The 18,864-nt window shown below is 54.1% G+C and overlaps 2 protein-coding genes across 2 annotated transcripts; one reads left to right on the top strand and one right to left on the bottom strand.

Moving 5' to 3' along the window:
- Positions 1-2,872: 2,872 nt before the first annotated feature.
- LOC103172148 (heterogeneous nuclear ribonucleoprotein U-like protein 2) lies at positions 2,873-14,809 on the top strand. The gene is made up of 15 exons (XM_042345264.1): positions 2,873-4,098; positions 5,880-6,024; positions 6,463-6,539; positions 7,546-7,682; positions 8,333-8,432; positions 8,952-9,064; positions 9,596-9,859; positions 10,246-10,368; positions 10,558-10,686; positions 10,881-11,046; positions 11,652-11,837; positions 12,346-12,449; positions 12,661-12,780; positions 13,119-13,169; positions 13,653-14,809. The coding sequence occupies exons 1-15, from the start codon at positions 3,201-3,203 to the stop codon at positions 13,710-13,712; spliced, it is 2,673 nt and encodes an 890-aa protein (XP_042201198.1). The 5' UTR covers positions 2,873-3,200; the 3' UTR covers positions 13,713-14,809.
- On the bottom strand, positions 14,416-18,548 carry LOC103174005 (tetratricopeptide repeat protein 9C). The gene is made up of 3 exons (XM_042345246.1): positions 18,469-18,548; positions 16,037-16,292; positions 14,416-14,489 (listed from the first exon to the last, which is right to left on the bottom strand). The coding sequence occupies exons 1-3, from the start codon at positions 18,514-18,516 to the stop codon at positions 14,416-14,418; spliced, it is 378 nt and encodes a 125-aa protein (XP_042201180.1). The 5' UTR covers positions 18,517-18,548.
- Between the last annotated feature and the right edge of the window lie 316 nt (positions 18,549-18,864).

Consider the following 18,864-nt stretch of genomic DNA (forward strand, 5'->3'; position numbering starts at 1 on the left):
TATGTGTGTGTGTCTCCCTCTGTGACTGTGTGCGTCTCCCTGTGTGTCTCTGTATCTGTGTGGGTCTCACCCTGTGTGACTGTGTGTGTATGTGTATGCAAGTATCTGTCTGTGTGTCTCTCTGTCTCTGTGTTTCTCTCCTTCTCTTTGTCTCCCCCGATCCTCACCCTGATACCCCAGGGACGACAGACACAGAAACTTTCAGCTGTGGCGCTGGCATTTCCGTGGAAACCGGGGCCCTGGAGGACCATCTCGGAGCTGAGGTCACAGCTGTTCCCGAGTGACCAGACCCTGGAACACAAACTCCCCCCATCCCCCCGCCCTCCCCCCCCCACCGCAAGCCCTGGGACATCCAGAGATCAACAACAATGGAGCTTTTCACATCGGGAGGACATCTCTGAGCACGAACAACAAGATGGCATTTCCCCAGCATCTGCCTTTCCCGTCAGGACGGAGGACGATACCAAGGCCTTGGACAGTCAGGGATATGGACCCGAGCTGAACAGGGGATTGGGATCAGGAGGGGGTGGAAGGCAGGAAGGGTCGGGGGAGGAGGGTGACCGAAGGCGCGGTCAATCGAAGAGGAGGGTCTTGAGACAGGGCTCGAAGGAGGCGAGGGAAGAGAGGGCGAGGTGGAGGGACTGTGGGATGGAGTTCCAGAGGATGGGGGCAGAGAGGCTGAAGGTCGGGGCGGACATGGAGCAGGCCGGACCCCGCTGAGCGGAGAGAACGGGCCGGTTGATATGGGGTCAGCAGCTCATAGTGAGGCCGTGGTGGGCTTTGAAGGAGAGGGTGAGGATTTTGAACACTATCTTCTGGGGGATGGGGAGCCAGTGGAGCCGGGCGAGAGAGGGTGGGGGTGATGGGGGTCACGGAGCCTGGTGCGGGACAGGACACAAGCTGCAGAGTTCTGGATGATCTGCAGCTTGTGGAGGGAGGGGGAGAGTTGGGAAGGCCGACAAGCAGGGAGTTACAATAGTCGACATTGATTGATGTGTAGTGACTGAGTTTTGTAGATAAACACACATTTAGCATCTTAATTCTCATCCATATTCAAGAAATAATAAGTTTTGTGCATTTGATACGAGGAATTAGCACGAAGGCGTGAGGAAGAGGATTCAAAAGGAGTCTCAAACGTCTTCAGGAGAAGGGAAAATTGGCAGTAATATTTATTGTGTTTACGTATTGAAAAAAAACGGGCCCTCCCCTCCCCATCGCAAGACCCCCCCAAAAAAACACAACAGCAAATTAAATCTGTTTAAAAGCAGGCTGAGATCACAGTGACAGCACAAAGCCAAGCCCGGGTGATGTGTTTGAAGCATCTGCTGACCATGTCACAGGCAACTATGACACGATAAGTGGGCAGATGAGGCTGGGACCTGGCCTGCTGGCTAGTCAGTTGACCGACTGGCCCTGTGCTTACACTACGGGAGTCATTCCTTTGGAAAGATAGAAGCAAATCTGGCCAAGTGCGAGTGAGACGCTGGGAGAAAGTTTTTGATGCAAGAAGGTCACCAAAGGAACATAGTTGAGGGAAAACAGGTAATCAGAGGATACAGTTCAAGATCCTGGTCCTCATCCTCAAAGCCCACCATGGCCTTGCTCCTCCCTACCTCTGTGACCTCCTAACCCCATGTCAACCTCTCTGCTCAGTGGGCTCCGGCCTGTTTCTCGTTTCTCCCCTATGCCCAGCCCGCCCACCATCGTCGGTGACCAAAGGCGCAGTCGAAAAGAAAGGAAAGCACAGAAGGAGGACATTCCGCCCATCGTGTCTGTGCTGGCTCTTTGAAAAGAGCTACCCAAATCAATCCCACTCCCCTGCTCTCTCCCCATAGCCCTGCAAACTTGTCCTCCCCAAATAATTATCTTAAAAGTTGTTATCGAATCGGCTTCCACCAGCCTTTCAGGCAATACATTCCAGATCCGAACAACTCGCTGTGTGAAATCATTTCTCCTCACCTCCCCTCTGTTTCTTTTAACAACTATTTTAAATCGGTGTCCTCGGGTTACCGACCCACCCAATCGTCAGTGGAAATAGTTTCTCCTTGTTCACCCTATCGAATCCCCTCATAATTTTCAAAGCGTCTATGGTCTCCTCTTATCCTTCTCTGCTCCAAGCAGAATAATCCTAGCTTCTCTAGCCTCTCCTGATAACTGGAGTCATAGTAATAATCCTCGCATTTGATAAAGCGTCTTCGAGACGTCTCAAAGCTCTTCACAGGATACCCTTGAGACGTCTCGAAGACATGATAAGGGGATGTATCAAATGCGAGGATTATTATTATTATTGGAAAGTGTAGTGACTGTGTGTTTTGTGGGTGACAATGTAACTGCTGTTGCAAGGTGCCATTGAGGCTAGATTTCTACAGACATTCCACATTGGACCCAGCATTGCCCAGTTCACCCTAATCTGGACCTTGTATCTCCTCAGACCATTGACCCAAAGAGAGGGGACCTTACTAAAGACTACAATTCCCGTCAGGCCGTTCGCAACGCTCCGCCGCCCACCGCACCCGTGCGGTCCGTGTCGGCACTTCCGATTGGTCCACAATTCCCAGCCACGCCCGGATCGGCCAGGCCTCACCAATCGTGGCGCGCGACTCAGAGCGTGAAGCAAGAAGGAGCGAGGCAAGGATCGAGCGAGTCCGGTGTCGGCGCACCCGATTGGTCGACGCTGTCCAGCTACGCCCTGATCGGCCGGTCCTCGACCAATCAGCGCGCGCGATTCAGGGGCTTGAAGCAGGAGCGAGGGGAGCGTGAGCGAGCGAGTCTGTGCGGGCGCTCCCGATTGGCCGGCGGTCCCTCGTCACGCCCAGATCCGCCGGACCTCGACCAATCACCGAGCGCGTCTCAGGGGCGGCGGGAAGGAGGAGGCGCCCGTCGAGGCGGCGGAGCGGGAGCGAGGGGAGTTCGGCGAGGCTCGCGACGCCATTTTGTTTTTCAAAAGTTGAGCCGTTAAAAGCCGTTAAAAGTCGTCGAATCGCCTCAGAGTCGGACTGAAAAGCGGCGGCGGCGAGAGATATCGACGTCCCGTGTCGTCTCCGAGGCAAAGGGGGGAGAAAAAGCCGCGTTATCCGGCCGTGAGGGGGAGTTTTCGTCTTCCCCCCTCACTCGAGGCGCTGAGAGAGGGGGAAAAAAAAAGTCTTCCCGCCTAAACTCGCCGACCTCGCCGACTCGCCGCCACGGAACCGACCGCCGCCATGAGCGCGATGGACGTGAAGAAGCTCAAAGTCGCCGAGCTCCGCCAGGAGCTGCAGCGGCGCGGCCTCGACACCCGAGGCCTCAAGGCCGACCTGGCGCTGCGGCTGCAGGAGTCGCTCGACTCCGACCTCTTGTCCGAGGAAGGCGGCGGCGGCGAGGGGCCGACTAGGCCCGGCCTGATGATGGCGGCGGCCAGAGGGGGCGACGGAGACGATGCCCTGGACGATGAGGACGAGGAGGAGGAGGAGGAGGAAGAAGAGGAGGAGGAGGAGGGTGAAGAGGAGGAGGACAAGCTGCTGGCGGAGGATGAGGAGGAGGAGGAGCAGGTCGGCGGCGCGGCCGTGGATGCTGTGCGGCCTACCGAGCAAGGCCACAACAGCAGCCGCGGTGTAACGTACTCACACGACGCCGGCAGGACGGCTCAGGCTCAGGGGCCGGAGCAGGAGCAGCTGGCGGCGGCCAAGGCCCAGGCCCCGGCCCAGGCGAGCGGGGAGGGGGCGAGAGGAGAGGCCGACGGCGCCCACCTGGGCCTTCAGGAGGCGGGGGAGGAGGAGGAGGAGGAGGCGCCCGGGCATCAGGCAGCCAGAGAGCGCAGCGGCGAGGCCCAGCCGCACAACGGCCAGGCCAGCGAGCAGCCGCGGGCCGGCGGGGAGCTGGAGAAGGTGGAGCCCGAGGCCCAGGAGGAGATGGAGGCCAGCGGCGGCCCGGAGGAGGAGGAGGAGGGGAAAGAGGCCGCGGGGTCTGGATCAGGGCCAAGGCCTGGGCCCGACGGGGGAGAGGCGGCCGAGGTGGCATCGTCTGCGGAGGCGGAGGCGGCTGCGGCTGCGTGCGACGGCGGCGGCGGCGCAGGGGAGGAAAACGGCGGCGAGAAAGCTGAGGCCAGCGGCGCGGAGCCTGGTGAGTGTGAGAGGACCTGGGCGGGAGGGGGAGAGTATCGGGCTGTGGGGTGGGGGGGGGGGTGGGAGGGGTGTCGGGTGTGGGGGTGAGTGTGTGTGGGGGTGTGTGTGTCGGGGTGTTGTGTGGGGGGGGGTGGGGGGGTGGATGTGTGTCAGGGTGCGGGGGGTATCGGGGTGGTGGGGGGGTGTGTGTGTGTCGGGGTGTTGTGTGGGGGTGGGTATGTGTCGGGGTGTTGTGTGGGGGGGGGGTGGGTGTGTGTCGGGGTGTTGTGTGGGGGGGGGGTGGGGGGGGTCGGGGTGGGGGTGTGTGTGTCGGGGTGTTGTGTGGGGGGGGGGTGGGTGTGTGTCGGGGTGTTGTGTGGGGGGGGGGTGGGGGGGGTCGGGTGGGGTGTGTGTGTCGGGGTGTTGTGTGGGGGGGGGGTGAGTGTGTGTCGGGGTGGGGGTGTGTGGGGCTGGAGGTTGAAATCCTGTATAAGCACAGATGGAATCTCGGTTCGAGTCAAAAGATGGCACAGCAATGCAGTCCCGTTCCCCCGTCCCCCCCCCGCAGCCATACTGTATTTGTCAACAGTCCCTCCAATAAAAAAATTTTGTTGACTTCATGGCTGTGTGCAGAATGGCCGCCCTGTTTGCCTCCCAAGTGTGCACTGTGAAGGAGCTTTACATTTTGAGATATCCCCCCCCCCGACCTGAAAGGTGGGGTATCAAACGCGAAGATATTCCTTGAGTGGACCGCCCCCTGTGAAGTATTACTGCCCACAAACATACTCTGTTTCTTGTTCTGGAGAACAGTGAATGTTTTGCAACCCTCTGTTTTATTAAAGGGGAAATGAAATCTCAAGGGAGCAACTTTTTCTAAATATAAAGGGGGGAAAATACATTGTTTTAAACTGAATCTTGTCTGTAAAGCACATTGCTTGTGACCCCAGTTTTCTTGCACTTGATTCCTGTGGTGGTATATATTACAGTCCAGGCTTTAGCTGTTTGGGTCGCACTTTAGACAGGTCTGAATCCGGGAATGTTTAGTACTGGGTAGGGTGCGTGGCTCTGTGCCAAGTACATTATGTATGAACAGCGGCTGGTTTGGCAAATTATCCTTGCATTTGTTTCAAATCAATCCCAACGGATTTTCTGAATGCCCACAGGTCTTCACTGAATATGTCCCTGTTCTCTGGAATTCCTTCCTATTTTCAAAATCTTTTAAAATCTTCCTCTTCAGACCTGGCCTTTGGTCACCTCCCACTTATCCTGCTCCCCGCCCTCACTTTCCACATTGCTCGGGTATCCACGCCACCCAGTAGAGCACTTTGGTGGGATGTTTTCCTAAATAAGAAGCTCGCTGGGATAACTCATAATTCCCTTGGGATTAGCTGAACTAACTGTTTATGACATACCAGGCATGTAGCCACGCATCCCAGCAAAGTTCAGTATGATGCCTCGCTAGAATTGTTATAGAAACATTGTCCGCCTCCTTTATTTTACCCCCTTCCCATGACCCCCAAAACTTGCTTCATTTAGACTGTGTTTGATGATCTCATGAGTAAAGATGTGACCTGTGTCATCTACTACTAATAATCCTTGCATTTGATACACCGCCTTATCACGTCTTTGAAAGCGCTTCACAGGATATACTGTAAAGTGTAGTGACTGTGTTTTGTGGATGAAACACATCAGCCAGTTATGCACTGCAAGCAGTAGTTTGTAAGTTGTATTTTTTTTTAAAAAATACTTTGTTTGTATGAAACAAAGTGCAGGAAGTAACTTGTAACTTTTTCTCCACAGCAGGAGATAAACCAAGCAGTGAGACGAATCTGGGAGAGGGGAGCAGCGAAGCCCGGGGGTCTGATGGTGAGCGGCGGGGAAAGCGACGTCATGAGGAGCGTGGCCGAGGTTATTATGAATTCAGGGAGGAGACTTACTACAACCGGTGAGTGGGTTAATGTTATTTTTCTCTATAAGTAAACCAGTAAACTGCCACAGGGTTTATTTTGGGGGCAGGAGTTTCTAAAGCTTTCACTTTGATAAGGAAAATGAAAGTAGCTCTAAGTTAATCTTATCCAGTGATTGGGACGGAGATAAACATTCCTACTTAGAGACATTGCAACAATATCAACGCTGTGCATTGATATCTAACCTAAATTGAATATGCCATATCGACCTGCTCTCTTGCTCACTCCCTCTGCTAAACGGGCTCTGGCCTTCTCCACCTTCCTCACCATCAGGCCTTCAGCTTCTCTGCCCCCACTCGCCCCCCCCCCCCCACAGTCCCTTCATCTCGCTGTCTCCTTCAAGGCCCGTCTCAAGACCCTTTTTTCCTCTTCTGATTTCTGCAGCTATCTCTAACATTGCCTGTTGCTCCCTACAGGGCTCGGTCCCCATTGACTGTGGTGAATGAAGAGGCTGAAGAGGAATTTGACGACAGTTTAGTTTGTCTCGATGCCTGTAAGTGTGACGTTCTGTAAGGCGAAGGCCAAATGTTTACTCTTAGTGCTTTGCATTTTTAATGGATCAATCAGAAGAGTCTGACCGACCCTAGTCTAGACTGTCACCTTGTGGGACTAGAACCCCGATCTGCCAGAAAATCTTGTTGGACGTTTGAGTTGATGTTTTGCCAGATACTTTCATGTCGGAAAGCTTGATGATTTGTGTTGCTAATGCTGTGTTTGTGACGTAAGCTTGCTTTACGAACATAAGAATTGCTAAGCGAAACCGTACAGTTTGCCTTCCACCATCCTGGCAGTCGCTTGACCTGTCGTGTCTCAAACTATACTGTATTATCCCCAGATATTATTTTCTAGCAGAAATTGTTCTCGTTTGTTCTTGAAACAAGCAACACTTTCTACTTCCACTGTCTTTCCCCGAGGGAGCCTGTGCTGTTCTACACTTTTACTACTCGCTCACTGAACCTTTACATTGTGAAGGGGCGTTGGGTTTGGAGTGCACAATCACGGGCAAGAAAGTTGAATGATATTGCCCTGTGGTCTGGATCACATGGTGTAGTTATTAGACTCTAGCAGGTACGAAGCCTTCACTACTCTGCCTCTCAGAATTGGGATCAACCCTGGGGTTTTAAACGGCTCGAGAGCGACAAAAAAGTAGAGAAATCCGTGTCTTATAGTGTAATCAGAGTGTAAGTTTTTTATGTAAGGCCATATCTTTAGGGTTTTGTTTGCTCTTTGTTTTTTTTTTCCAATTCTCTACTTTTTCCAAGTCCCTGACTCCCACTGGGTCCAGTTCCTCAGGGACCAGCCCCCCTTTGCTACCTCTCCAGGTGTGAGCTTGGATAGTCAGTGCTTGCCACTGGTTTGAGTGTGGTGGTGGGGTTGGGGATTCCTACTTGTGACCTAGACTCTTTTCTAGGTCTTGTTCCTTGTTGGGAGTGTAATTTCTGGGCACGTGCTAAAAGGCTGTCAGTGGGCGCATGCTGATGTTTGTTTCTCTTGAACAGATCACTCTGATATTCACTTTGACATGACCAAGGATCGTTATGGGGGGCAGCCACTCTGTCCCGAGAAGTTTGCTTATCTGTGGGCCGGAGCTAGGGCCACGTATGGGGTGGCAAAGGGCAGCGTTTGCTTTGAGATGGTGAGAGCTATCAGCATTCTTGATGAGTCCTGTACTGGTAAACATGACATTGAGAGCATCCACTATAAATATAATAATCATATTAATCTAGTTAGGAAGATATATGTCAGGCTCTTTACAAACCCCTTTTCTTGAAAAACCTCAAGCCTTTAGAAACCTTTTTTGGGCGCTGCACCTCAGGAAAGATATATTGTCCCTTCAACAGAATGATACCAGGCCTTAAATGGTTAAATTACGAGGGCAGGTTGCATAAACCTGGTCTATATTCCCTTGAGTTCAGAAGGTTAAGTAAGGGGTGATGTGTTTGAAGTGTTTAAAATGATGATGGGATTCAATAGGGTAGCTCTAGAGAAACTATTTCCTCTGGTGGGTGGGGGGAATCCAGAACAAGGGGCATCATCTTAAAATTAGAGCTGGGCTTTAGGAGTGAAATCGGGGGCAGTTTTTCACCCAAAAGCTGGTGAAAATCTGGATCTCTCTCCTCCAAAAGACTGGATTATGCTGGATTCATTCACATTGTCCAGACTGAGGTGGATAAGTCAGGGTATCAAGGGATATGGAGCAAAGGAGTGAGGGGCGCGGTGTAAAGGGATGTCGTCTTTAAAGGGAAGTGGAACTTGTCCAATGGCTGCTCACACTCTTGGTTGCAGGTGGCACAGAAGATTGCTGTGAAGCCGGTGTTTGAGAACGAATGTGAAGGACACATTGTTCGTGTGGGGTGGTCTGTGGATAGCTCCTCCCTGCAGCTGGGTTAGTGACATCCGCGGGTCTCCATGATGGGGTTTCACACTCCTTTTCAAAAACCCTCCCTACCTTTCCGTCCTGCTTTCACTCGACTGGCTCCAGCCTCCTGCATGTCCCTCGTGTCCTCCATTCCACAATTGGCTGCCGTGCTTTCAGCCACTATGCCCAGAGATTCTGGAACACTATCTCTATCCCTCCCTCCACCATGCCCCTTCCTTCCCCATTTCAGGTTCTGCCTGAAGACCTTCCACTCCGACCCATGTCTACGATCATCTCCTTCTTCCTTCCCCCCCCCCCCCCAGCTTGGCATCATGATCTGCCACCGTTAAGCGCTCTGGGACGCTACCTGTGTGAGGGGCGCTGTGTAAATACAAGTTGGTGGTGGTGGGGCGGATTAGGCAGGCAACGTGGAAACAGGTGGGTGGTGGGAGGGAATGGTCTGCTTCGGGTTTATTGTGTGACCAGTTGTACCGGCTCTAGATGTGGGTTGTCTGGTCGTGGCCAGTAATGCTCTGTTGTTTTCAGGAGAAGATGAGCTTTCCTATGGCTATGATGGAGTCGGGAGAAAGTGGGAAAATGCCACGTTTGAGGAATTTGGAGAGAAGTTTGGTGAGAATGATGTGATCGGGTGTTTTGCGGTGAGTATGGCGCTTTGTGATCTCATCTCCTGTGATCTCGTGTGTTCCTTCAGACTCTCTGCCTCATCCCTCTGGAACTCCATCCCATAGTCCCTCCGCCTTGCTCCCTCCCTCGCCTCCTACAAGGCCTGTCTCAAGACTCTCTTGGGCCGCACCTATGGTCGGTCGCCCTCCATAGGCATATCAAAAACTTGATAAGGCTCTACAAGAACAGCAACAAAATTACATTTATAGAGCGCCTTTCGCTTCGGGAGGACGGTATCAAATCTATATCAAATGCAAGGATTATTAGTCACTAGTTGACGACAATTTTAAATTACATAGTGCCTTCACAGAGGTTAGGGTCTCCAGAGTGCTGCACGATGGTGGGATGAGCCCTCACTGGGCTGGTGGCGGGTATTGAGCACTTGCTGTGCGTGGGGAGGGATTTAGTCCATTATAAATGGCCGTCTGAGTGAATGGGGTAAAGAATGGATCATGTGTGAGGGTGTCAGGTGGCCACTATAACAGGTGCCATGTTTTCTGCCGCAGAATTTCGACGGGGAACAGGTGGAGCTTTCCTTCTCCAAGAATGGCGAGAGTGTGGGCGTGGCCTTCACCATCAGCAAGGAGGTGCTTGGTGACCGGGCACTCTTCCCACACGTGTTGACCAAGAACTGCTCGGTGCAGTGCAACTTCGGGCAGAAGGAGGAACCTTTCTTCCCAATCCCTGAGGATTACACCTTCATCCATACCGTTCCCGTGGAGGACCGTGTCCACGGCTCCCCAGGACCCCAAACCAGAGCCGACTGCGAGGTGAGGGTCTGCATTTTATTGCTCGCTCATTCGCCTCGAGGCTGACAACGAGATCTTGTTGTGTGAAACGTGACTGCCATGTTTGCCTACAGAAAATGGGCTCTATACTTGACAGCCATTAATAATAATAATAATAATAATAATAATAATCCCCACTGCCCACTGAGTAACTAACACACCTGATGGCTTTGAGCATCTTTCCTTTGAAGCAAGATGTGTTTTGCCTATGCTAGATTACTGTCACAGAATGTGGGTGGTGTGCGTATGGGGAGTAGGGGCGGGGGGAACGAGAGAGACTGGTTAGTGGCTTGTGCTACAGTAAGTCTTCTACGAATTGATCTGATCCGTACTGTGCAGTGAGTGTCATTGTCACATATGTGTCACAGGTGATAATGATGGTTGGGATGCCTGGCTCGGGTAAGACTACCTGGGTGAAGAAACACGTAGCGGAGAACCCAGAGAAGAGGTACAGCGTGCTAGGAACCAACAACATCCTGGACAAGATGAGGGTAAGCAACAGAGCAGGTTTTTCCGTACGGTTAAAGAGCGTCATATTATTCCGTGACATGTTTGGCACTTTGCTACCCAGTGGAACGATGGAGTCCTGCAGGGTTCAATTCCCAAGAGGGCAGGGCGAAACCTCAGGCAAGTTTCCTTACTGTACGAGCTTCTCACGGCGATGCACTGTTTGTTTGCAGGTAAAGGGGCTGGAGGGCCAGCCCACCCTGACAGAGCCCAAGCACGTGCTCATCCAGCAGGCCACGCAGTGTATGAGCAAGATGATTCAGGTCGCTGCCTGCAAGAAACGCAATTACATCCTCGATCAGGTGAGCTGTCGCCCGCACCCCTACGCACCAGGTGTAAATTTTGGGAGTCCTGTAGCTCAGTGGCAAGAGCAATCATCTTGCAAGTGAGAGACCTGGGTTTGATTCCCGACACACACCCACACAGCTGCCCTATACTCAATTCAACTATGTGAAAAGGCGTATCAAATGCGAGGATTGTTATTTTCTGCTTTCAGAGCAATGTGTACAGCTCGGCCCAGAGGAGGAAGCTGGTCCCCTTCAAGGGGTTTAGCCGCAAAGCGGTGGTGGTCTGCCCGACTGAGGAGGACTGGAAGGCCAGGATGCAGATGAAACTGGAGGAGGGAGAAGATGTCCCTGATTTTGCAGTGCTGGAGATGAAAGGTGAGGGCACACTGGGGCTTCACAGGGCTGTGTGTGCTTGCTGTATAACACACAGCCTGTAAAAGTGCTCCAGGATGCTATCCTATGTACATGCAAGTTGTTGTAACCTCCTGTAACTCAATCAGAACCTGCAGCCTGTATCCTCTCCCTCTATCCTTTCTCCAACCAACCAACCCACCCATTACCCCTGTCCTTGCCAGGGCTCAGACCCTATCCTGTCAGACCCTGATGCTGTTGGCAGGTGCCAGTGGCTCCCAGATCCCAGTAGATTTTACTGCAAGATAACTATCGAGTCCTGTAGCATCGAGGATAGAGCAAGAGGACCTGGGTTTGATTCCCGGGTGGAACTGTAGGCAATTTTCCTTATTCCTCAACACCCACACCCACACCACACACACACACACACACACACACAAATACGACTGTTTATGGGACACTGCTGTGCGCAATTAGCTGCCCACGAAACACATACAGTCACTGCACTTTACAGTGTATCCTATGAAATGCTTTGAGATGTCTTGGAAGACCTCATGAGGGGCTGTATCAAATGCAAGGATTATTATGCTTATCCGACTGTTTTCTCCTCCCCCCTCTGCTGCTCTCAGCGAACTACAACCTCCCCGAGCCGGGTGACTTGCTGGACGAGGTGATGTATGTGGAGCTGGAGAAGGAGACAGCGGTCAAGCTGGTGGACAAGTACCGAGACGAGGCCAAAAAATCCCGGCCTCCGCCTGAGAAACGTCAGGATCGCCGTAACAGCCGCAACCGCAACAACAGGGAACGCAACTATGGTACATTAGTCATTGCCAGGCCCGCGCGTAGCGAGAGTACTCGTCTCGCAAGCAAGGGAACCCAGGTTAGATTCCTGGCTGGGCAGGGTCAGAGCACAATGTTGGGCAGGTTTCCTTACCACAGACGCTCGCGCGCACCTCTGACTAGCAGTCAGTAGAACCCGCTTGTTAGTCGATTGGGGGTAATAGTCCCTTCAAACAGGTAATAGTAATGTGGTCACTCAATCCACGGCTGTTTGTGGGGACGTCGCTGTGTGCAATTAGCTGCCGCATTTTGTCTACAAAACACACAGTTACTACACTTTCCAGTATATTCTGTGAAGTGCTTTGAAACGTCTCGAAGGCGTGATCAGGTGCTGTGTCAAACGCAAGGGTTAATTGAAAGCTGCTGTTGTTGTCCTCTGAACGTGAGCCATGTGCGTTTGGAGACCGGGAAGGGGAGATTGGAACCCGGAGGGGGGCAGGGCAGGGGAAAGGTCTTTGTGGTAAAACTCTTGTTGTCGTGTAGGTGGCAATCGAATGGGAAGATGGGACAACAGGAGCTATGACCGGCCACCCTATGGCCAGAACTGGCCTGCTGCAGCCTACGGCAACCATCCTGCCTATAGAGAGGTAAAATACAATCTAATCTTTTTCTCTCTCTCTCTCTCTCTGTCACTCCCTCTCTCTGTCGCGTTCCGTGTGAGCCGCAGAGTTTGAGGAGCAATTGAGCACCAGTGAGCAGGACCTGTGAATGAGCAATGCCTGACCCTGTGGAGGGGAGGGAGGTGACGGCAGGTGAGGTGAACTGTGGTACCCGCTAACCGGCCTCGTGTCCCCACAGGATTACCACAAGACTTATGATCGGTACAGGCAGCAGCAGCAGTACGAGCGAGCCTACGGGCAGGGGCAGGCCTATGACTACCACAGATACCGAGATTACTACCGGGATTACGCTCGTGAGGTACGTACTGCTCCTGACTGGCTGCCTTTAGTGTTCCGGTATCCTGGGTTCGATTCCCGGGCGGGACTGGTCAGGGCGAGTTTCCTTACTCCACACGCGCGCCCTCGCCACTGATTACCCAGCACTAAGGGGGAACCCAGTTGTTAGTCGATTGGTGGATCATTGTTCTGAGCCAATAAAAGAAAATAAGAATTTGGTCACTTGATTTTTCCGTGATCGTTTGCGCGCAATCGGTTGCCACATTTTGCCCACGCAATACTTTCGGTGTATCCTGTGAAACTCTTCTGAGACGTCTCGAAGTCGTGGTAAGGTAGTGACTGTTTGCGATTCTTTTGCAGGCAAACGCAGCAGCCATTCTGCGTCATCAAGGTGCAACAAACAGCCAAGAGGTGAGGGACCAGTTCATGTGGGGCATTTTCTCTCTATCCCCCCCCCCCCCTTTGCTCTTTGAAATCCTATGATTAAATGCGTTCTCAAAGCCCACCACGGCCTTGCTCCTCCTAACCCCCTACTAACTTGTCCGTTCCCACCCGCCAGGCGGGCTCCGGCATGTCCCCCACCCTGCCCCCGCCGCCCCCCACCCCGCCTTGCCCGTCCCTCCATCGGCGGGTGGGCTTCCAACCTCTCTGCCCTCACCTTTTGGAACTCCATCCCACAGGCCCTCTGCCTATCCACTTGCCTCCTTAAGGCAGGCCTCAAGCCCGTCCCCTTCAGCCACCTTCCTGCCCCCACCCATTCCCGCTTCCATCAACCCCCTATTCAGCTCGGGTCCAGAACCCTGACTTGTCCATTCCAGCGTGAAAGACGGGCACTGTGTAAATGTCGTGTGTGTGTGTGTGTGTGTGTGGTGACATGTTCCCCCTCTCTTGCAGTGGCAGCGTTACTACCAGGAGCGAAATCGTTACTACAGCAGCTACTACGGTTACCGATGAGCGGGCTGCGGAGAGAGTGTCACAGCCGGGTCTCAGCAGCCTCCAGCATAATTCTCATTCCAGTGGGGCAGCGGGTGGCTGTGGGCATTTTACTGCGTTTTGGCATAGTCTAGATGTTCTTTGTCTTTCTTTTTTTTTTTTTCCCCCCCCCCTCTCTTTCCAATTTTTAAAACCAAGTGAATGCCTGGCTTTATCAGGGGGCAATTTGAGCACCCTCCTCACCAGATATTACCACAGTAATTATACAGAATGTATTAAAACAAACAAAAAAGAAAAAAAAAAAAAAAAAATTCCCGGACAAGATCCACCCTCGACTCTCTCTAACTGTAATGTTTTCTGTGCAGGACTCGGCGTGCAACTGTCTGAAATGGTCGTGGTGGATGGAGGGCGGCCGGGGAGGGAGGGGGGAATTCTTTATTATCCCCCATAGATTGATTCTCTCTCTCTCTACATACATATATATATAGAGAGAGAGAGAGAGAGAGAGTGGCGCAATAAATTGCTAGCTAGCTCACTGCTTTCTGTAGTTGGTAGGAATATTTTGAAAGCCCGGGGTTTCAAGTGTTTGTGTGTTCCTTCGGTCCGCGAGAGCCCACCTTCTGTCGTGGCGGGGGACTTGTTTTTGTGAGTGGGGGGGGGTGGGCAGGGAGTACAATTAACTAACCCCCCATTGCACAGCACGAGCCACCGGTTGCTCGACAGTTCAGCCGTTCCCCGCGCTGGCGTGAAGTGAAGCGAGGGAAAGGTTTCCGCCCGCGTTTCTCCTCGAGCTCCAGGCTGCAAAACGACACGCAAACAAGAGGCTTCTAACCGTAGCAACCGCCTGTGCCGAGTCCCGTTCCCTCCCCACGCTCTCCTCCGTCACGCCTCCTCACCCGAAGCTGAAAGCCAAGAAAACACGAGACCCCCACACCCCGACCCCCCCCCCATCACCCACACGCATTCTTCCATAACAACTTCTATTTATATAGCTCCCCTTCACGCACGGTAACATCCTAGAGTGCTTCACAAAGAATTGACGTGTGTCTCCCCGCTCAAAAAAAGCTTCCATTCGTTCCCTCGCCCCGTCTTCCCCCAGTTTGTCTTGTGGGTTTTCATTTGTGGGGGGGGGGGGTGGCGTTCCTCCCATCATTTTTGCGTAGGTGTGCGCGATTGATTGAAAATAAGAGACTCGTTATGTCCACTTGCCATCGGTCAGTCTATACCCTGTGTCCACTATCCCCTCAATCCCCTCCCCTCCCCACCCCCCCCTCCCCAACGCGAATGGGAAACTAAGGAGTGTGGAGAAAAAACTCTCTAAATCTGCTTTGTTGACAAGGGGAGGAGGGGGGGGGACACGTGTGTGACGTCGGTGGGAGTCGGCGAGTGAGTGGACCATTTTCTGTTGGGATTTATTTTTATTTTTTTTTCCGAACGAGTCTTAAGATGAGTTTTTACTATTTCATGATTTTTTTTTTTTTTGCAGTCCTAGTGTGTTAGTCACTGCTTCGGCTCTGCTTCTCTTTTAAATTCTGCGTCAACTCGCGCTTCCAGACCCCCCCCCCCCCTCTCTCTCCCCCCCCCCCCCCAAAAAAAAAACCCATCCCCTAGTATAATCTTACTCCGCGCGTGATTAGATTAACCACCCTCCTCCTCGCAGGTGATGGTGTGATGAAAGGCTGCCCTGGTTGTCAGGGGTTGTGAAATCCCACGATCCTCTCATTTGCCCCCCCCTCCTGCCCCCCCGCCCCCCCCCCCCCCCGGTGGATCTTTACCACTCTGCCGGCGGAGAAGTCCTGTGACTCGGTGTAAACTTTAATTTTTAAGAAATAAAACCAGATTTTTGCTTTAAAAGAACCGCGACTTTGTCCGCCTCGTCCCTTGAGTGTGTGTGGGTGGGTGGGTGGTGGTGAGGGGGGGGTCCCCCCTCTCCCTCTGCGTGGGGGTGGGGGGAGGGGGTGCGGCTGGAGAGATTGACGCTAAATAAAAAAGGTGACTGTTTTACCGGCAGTGAGTAAAGGAAACCCGGTTGTTAAGTTGATTGGTGGGGCGGCTTTTCTGGGGGGAGGGGGGTGGGGGGTAATAATCCCCCCCCCACACAGTCACTACACAACACACAATGTACACATCGGTGAGGGGGGGGGTGGGGGGGTCTCTCTCTCTCTCTCTCCTTGTATTTGACCCGGCGCCTCACCGGGTCCTCGAGACGTCTCAAAGCGCTTCCCAGGATACGCCGTAAAGCGTAGTGACTGTGTGTTTTGCTGGCAAGTGGCTGCTGCTGCTGTTGTTGTTGTTGTTGGTGGGTGGTGGTGGTGGTGGGCGGAGCGGAGCGCTGTGTGAAGTACCGGCCAAGTTGTTGTAGCAGTCGCACTGCGTACTGTACAGGAGCTCGCTCTGCTGGGGGCTGAGTTGGACAGTGGGGGTCCCGATGGCGGGGAGGGGGGGCGAGGCGTTGGGGTCCACTCCCCGCAGGTGGAGCAGAGCCCAGTGGTATCTCCTGATGGCCTGTGACAGCCGCCGAGCCTTGTAATGTTCGTTCCCCTCCGCCTTATAGCCAACAGCTCTCTGGAGTCTCTCCTCAACCGTCTCTCCTCTCAGAGCCTATACACACACAACACACCCAGAGTTACAGTCACCATCACAGCCCCAACCCCCAACCCCAGGCCCCAACCCCAGGCCCCAACCCCAGGCTCCCAACCCCCAGGCCCAGCCCCAACCCCCAGCCCAACCCCAGGCCCAACCCCAGCCCCCAACCCCAACCCCAGGCCCAACCCCAGGCCCAACCCCCCAGCCCCAACCCCAACCCAGGCCCCAACCCCAACCCAGGCCCAACCCCAACCCAGGCCCAACCCCAGCCCCAACCAAGGCCCAACCCCAACCCCCAACCCCAGCCCCAACCCCAACCCCAGCCCAACCCCCAACCCCAGCCCCAACCCAGCCCCAACCCCAGCCCAACCCCAGCCAAGCCCAGCCCCAACCCCACCCCAGCCCCAACCCCAGCCCAGCCCCCAGCCCCCAACCCAGCCCCAACCCCACCCACCCAGCCCCACCAACCCCAACCCCAGCCCCAACCCCAGCCCCAACCCCCAACCCCAGGCCCCAACCCCAGCCCCAGCCCCCAACCCCAGGCCCCAACCCCAGGCCACCCCCAACCCCCAGGCCCAGCCCCCAACCCCAGGCCCAGCCCAACCCCAGGCCCAACCCCCAGCCCCAACCCCAGCCAACCACCCAGCCCAAGCCCCAACCCCAGGCCCCAACCCCCAGGCCCAACCCCAGCCCCCAACCCCCAGCCCCAACTCCCAACCCAACCCCGGCCCAGGCCCCAACCCAGGCCCAACGCCAGGCCCAACCCCCAGCCCCAACCCCCCCAACCCAGGCCCAACCCCAGCCCCAACCCCCAGCCTCAACCCAACCCCAGCCCAACCCCAGGCCCAACCCCAGCCCCCAGCCCAACCCTCAGCCCAACCCCCAACCCCAGCTCCCAAGCACCAATGCCCAGCCCCCAGCCCAATCCTCAGCCCCCAAGCACCAACGCCCAGCACCCAGACACTAAATAATAACAATCCCTGCATCAGACCCGGCGCCTCATCACGTCTTCGAGACGTCTCAAAGCGCTTCACAGAATATACTGTCGAGTGTAGTGACTGCGTGTTTTGTGGGCGAAACGCGGCAGCCGATCGCGCCCGGCGACGTCCCCGCAAACAGCCGTGGGGTTGGATTGAGCGATCACATTATTATTATTATTATTATTATTGTTTTGAAGGGATTATTACCCCCGGAAAGTGATCCCCCAATCGACTGACAAGTGGGTTCCTACTGACTGTTGGGGACACAGGCGTCTGTGTGTTAGAGAGTGAGTGAGTGAGTGTGAGTGAGTGTGTGTGTGAGTGTGAGTCAGTGAGTGTGAGTTGTGAGTGAGTGTGAGTGAGTGAGAGTGAGTGTGTGTGTGAGTGAGTGTGTGAGTGAGTGTGAGTGAGTGTGAGTGTGTGTGTGAGTGTGAGTGTGAGTGAGTGTGTGAGTGAGTGTGAGTGAGTGCGTGAGTGAGTGTGAGTGTGTGAGTGTGAGTGAGTGTGTGAGTGAGTGTGAGTGTGTGAGTGTGAGTGAGTGCGTGAGTGTGTCAGTGTGTGTGTGAGTCAGTGAGTGTGTGTGTGTCTGTGTGAGTGAGTGTGAGTGAGTGTGTCAGTGAGTGTGTCAGTGTGTGTGTGAGTCAGTGAGTGTGTGTGTGTCTGTGTGAGTGAGTGTGAGTGAGTGTGTCAGTGTGTGTGTCAGTGAGTGTGTGAGTGTGTGTGTGAGTGGGTGAGTGAGTGTGTGTGTCAGTGAGTGTGTGTGTGTGTCAGTGAGTGTGTGTGTGTCAGTGTGTGAGTGTGTGTGTGTGTGAGTGAGTGTGTCAGTGAGTGTGTGTGTGTGTCAGTGAGTGTGTCAGTGTGTGTGTGAGTGAGTGTGTGTGTGTGTGAGTGAGTGTGTGAGTGAGTGTGTGTGTGTGTCAGTGTGTGAGTGTGTGTGTGAGTGAGTGTGTCAGTGTGTGTGTGAGTGAGTGTGTCAGTGAGTGTGTGTGTGTGTCAGTGAGTGTGTGTGTGTGTCAGTGAGTGTGTCAGTGTGTGTGTGTCAGTGAGTGTGTCAGTGTGTGTGTGTGAGTGAGTGTGTCAGTGAGTGTGTCAGTGTGTGAGTGTGAGTGTGTGTCAGTGAGTGTGTCAGTGTGTGTGTGAGTGAGTGAGTGTGTGTGTGTGTCAGTGAGTGTGTCAGTGTGTGTGTGAGTGAGTGTGTGGGGGGGTATAACCTGTGTTGCTATGGCAGCCGCCCCTGACGCTCTCTCAGGCTCCTCCATGCTCCAGCGCTGGCCGACCCGGAAGCAGAACCCCCTGGAGGTCACGGCCGGGGGGGAGAGAAGGGGCCGCCCACCCCCTCGTCACGTGACAGGGACCGAGTCGGCCGGGTGTCCCCCCTGGTCACATGACGCGGCCCGACGTCACTCGCCACACGTGACACGGCCTGAAGCCACGGCACATGACGCAGTCTGAGCAGTGTCCCTCGTCACATGACGGGGGGGTCATCCCTTGGTCTCTCTCTTCAATATACAATGACCCTTTACACTTATTACAGCGCCTTATCTCGTGGATCGAGTGACCAAATTATTTATTATTTTTTTTTTTTGGGGGGGGGGAGGGGGCTGCGT

Source organism: Callorhinchus milii, unplaced genomic scaffold (assembly GCF_018977255.1).
Source record: "Callorhinchus milii isolate IMCB2004 unplaced genomic scaffold, IMCB_Cmil_1.0 Scaffold37, whole genome shotgun sequence".
Lineage (NCBI taxonomy): Eukaryota > Metazoa > Chordata > Chondrichthyes > Chimaeriformes > Callorhinchidae > Callorhinchus > Callorhinchus milii.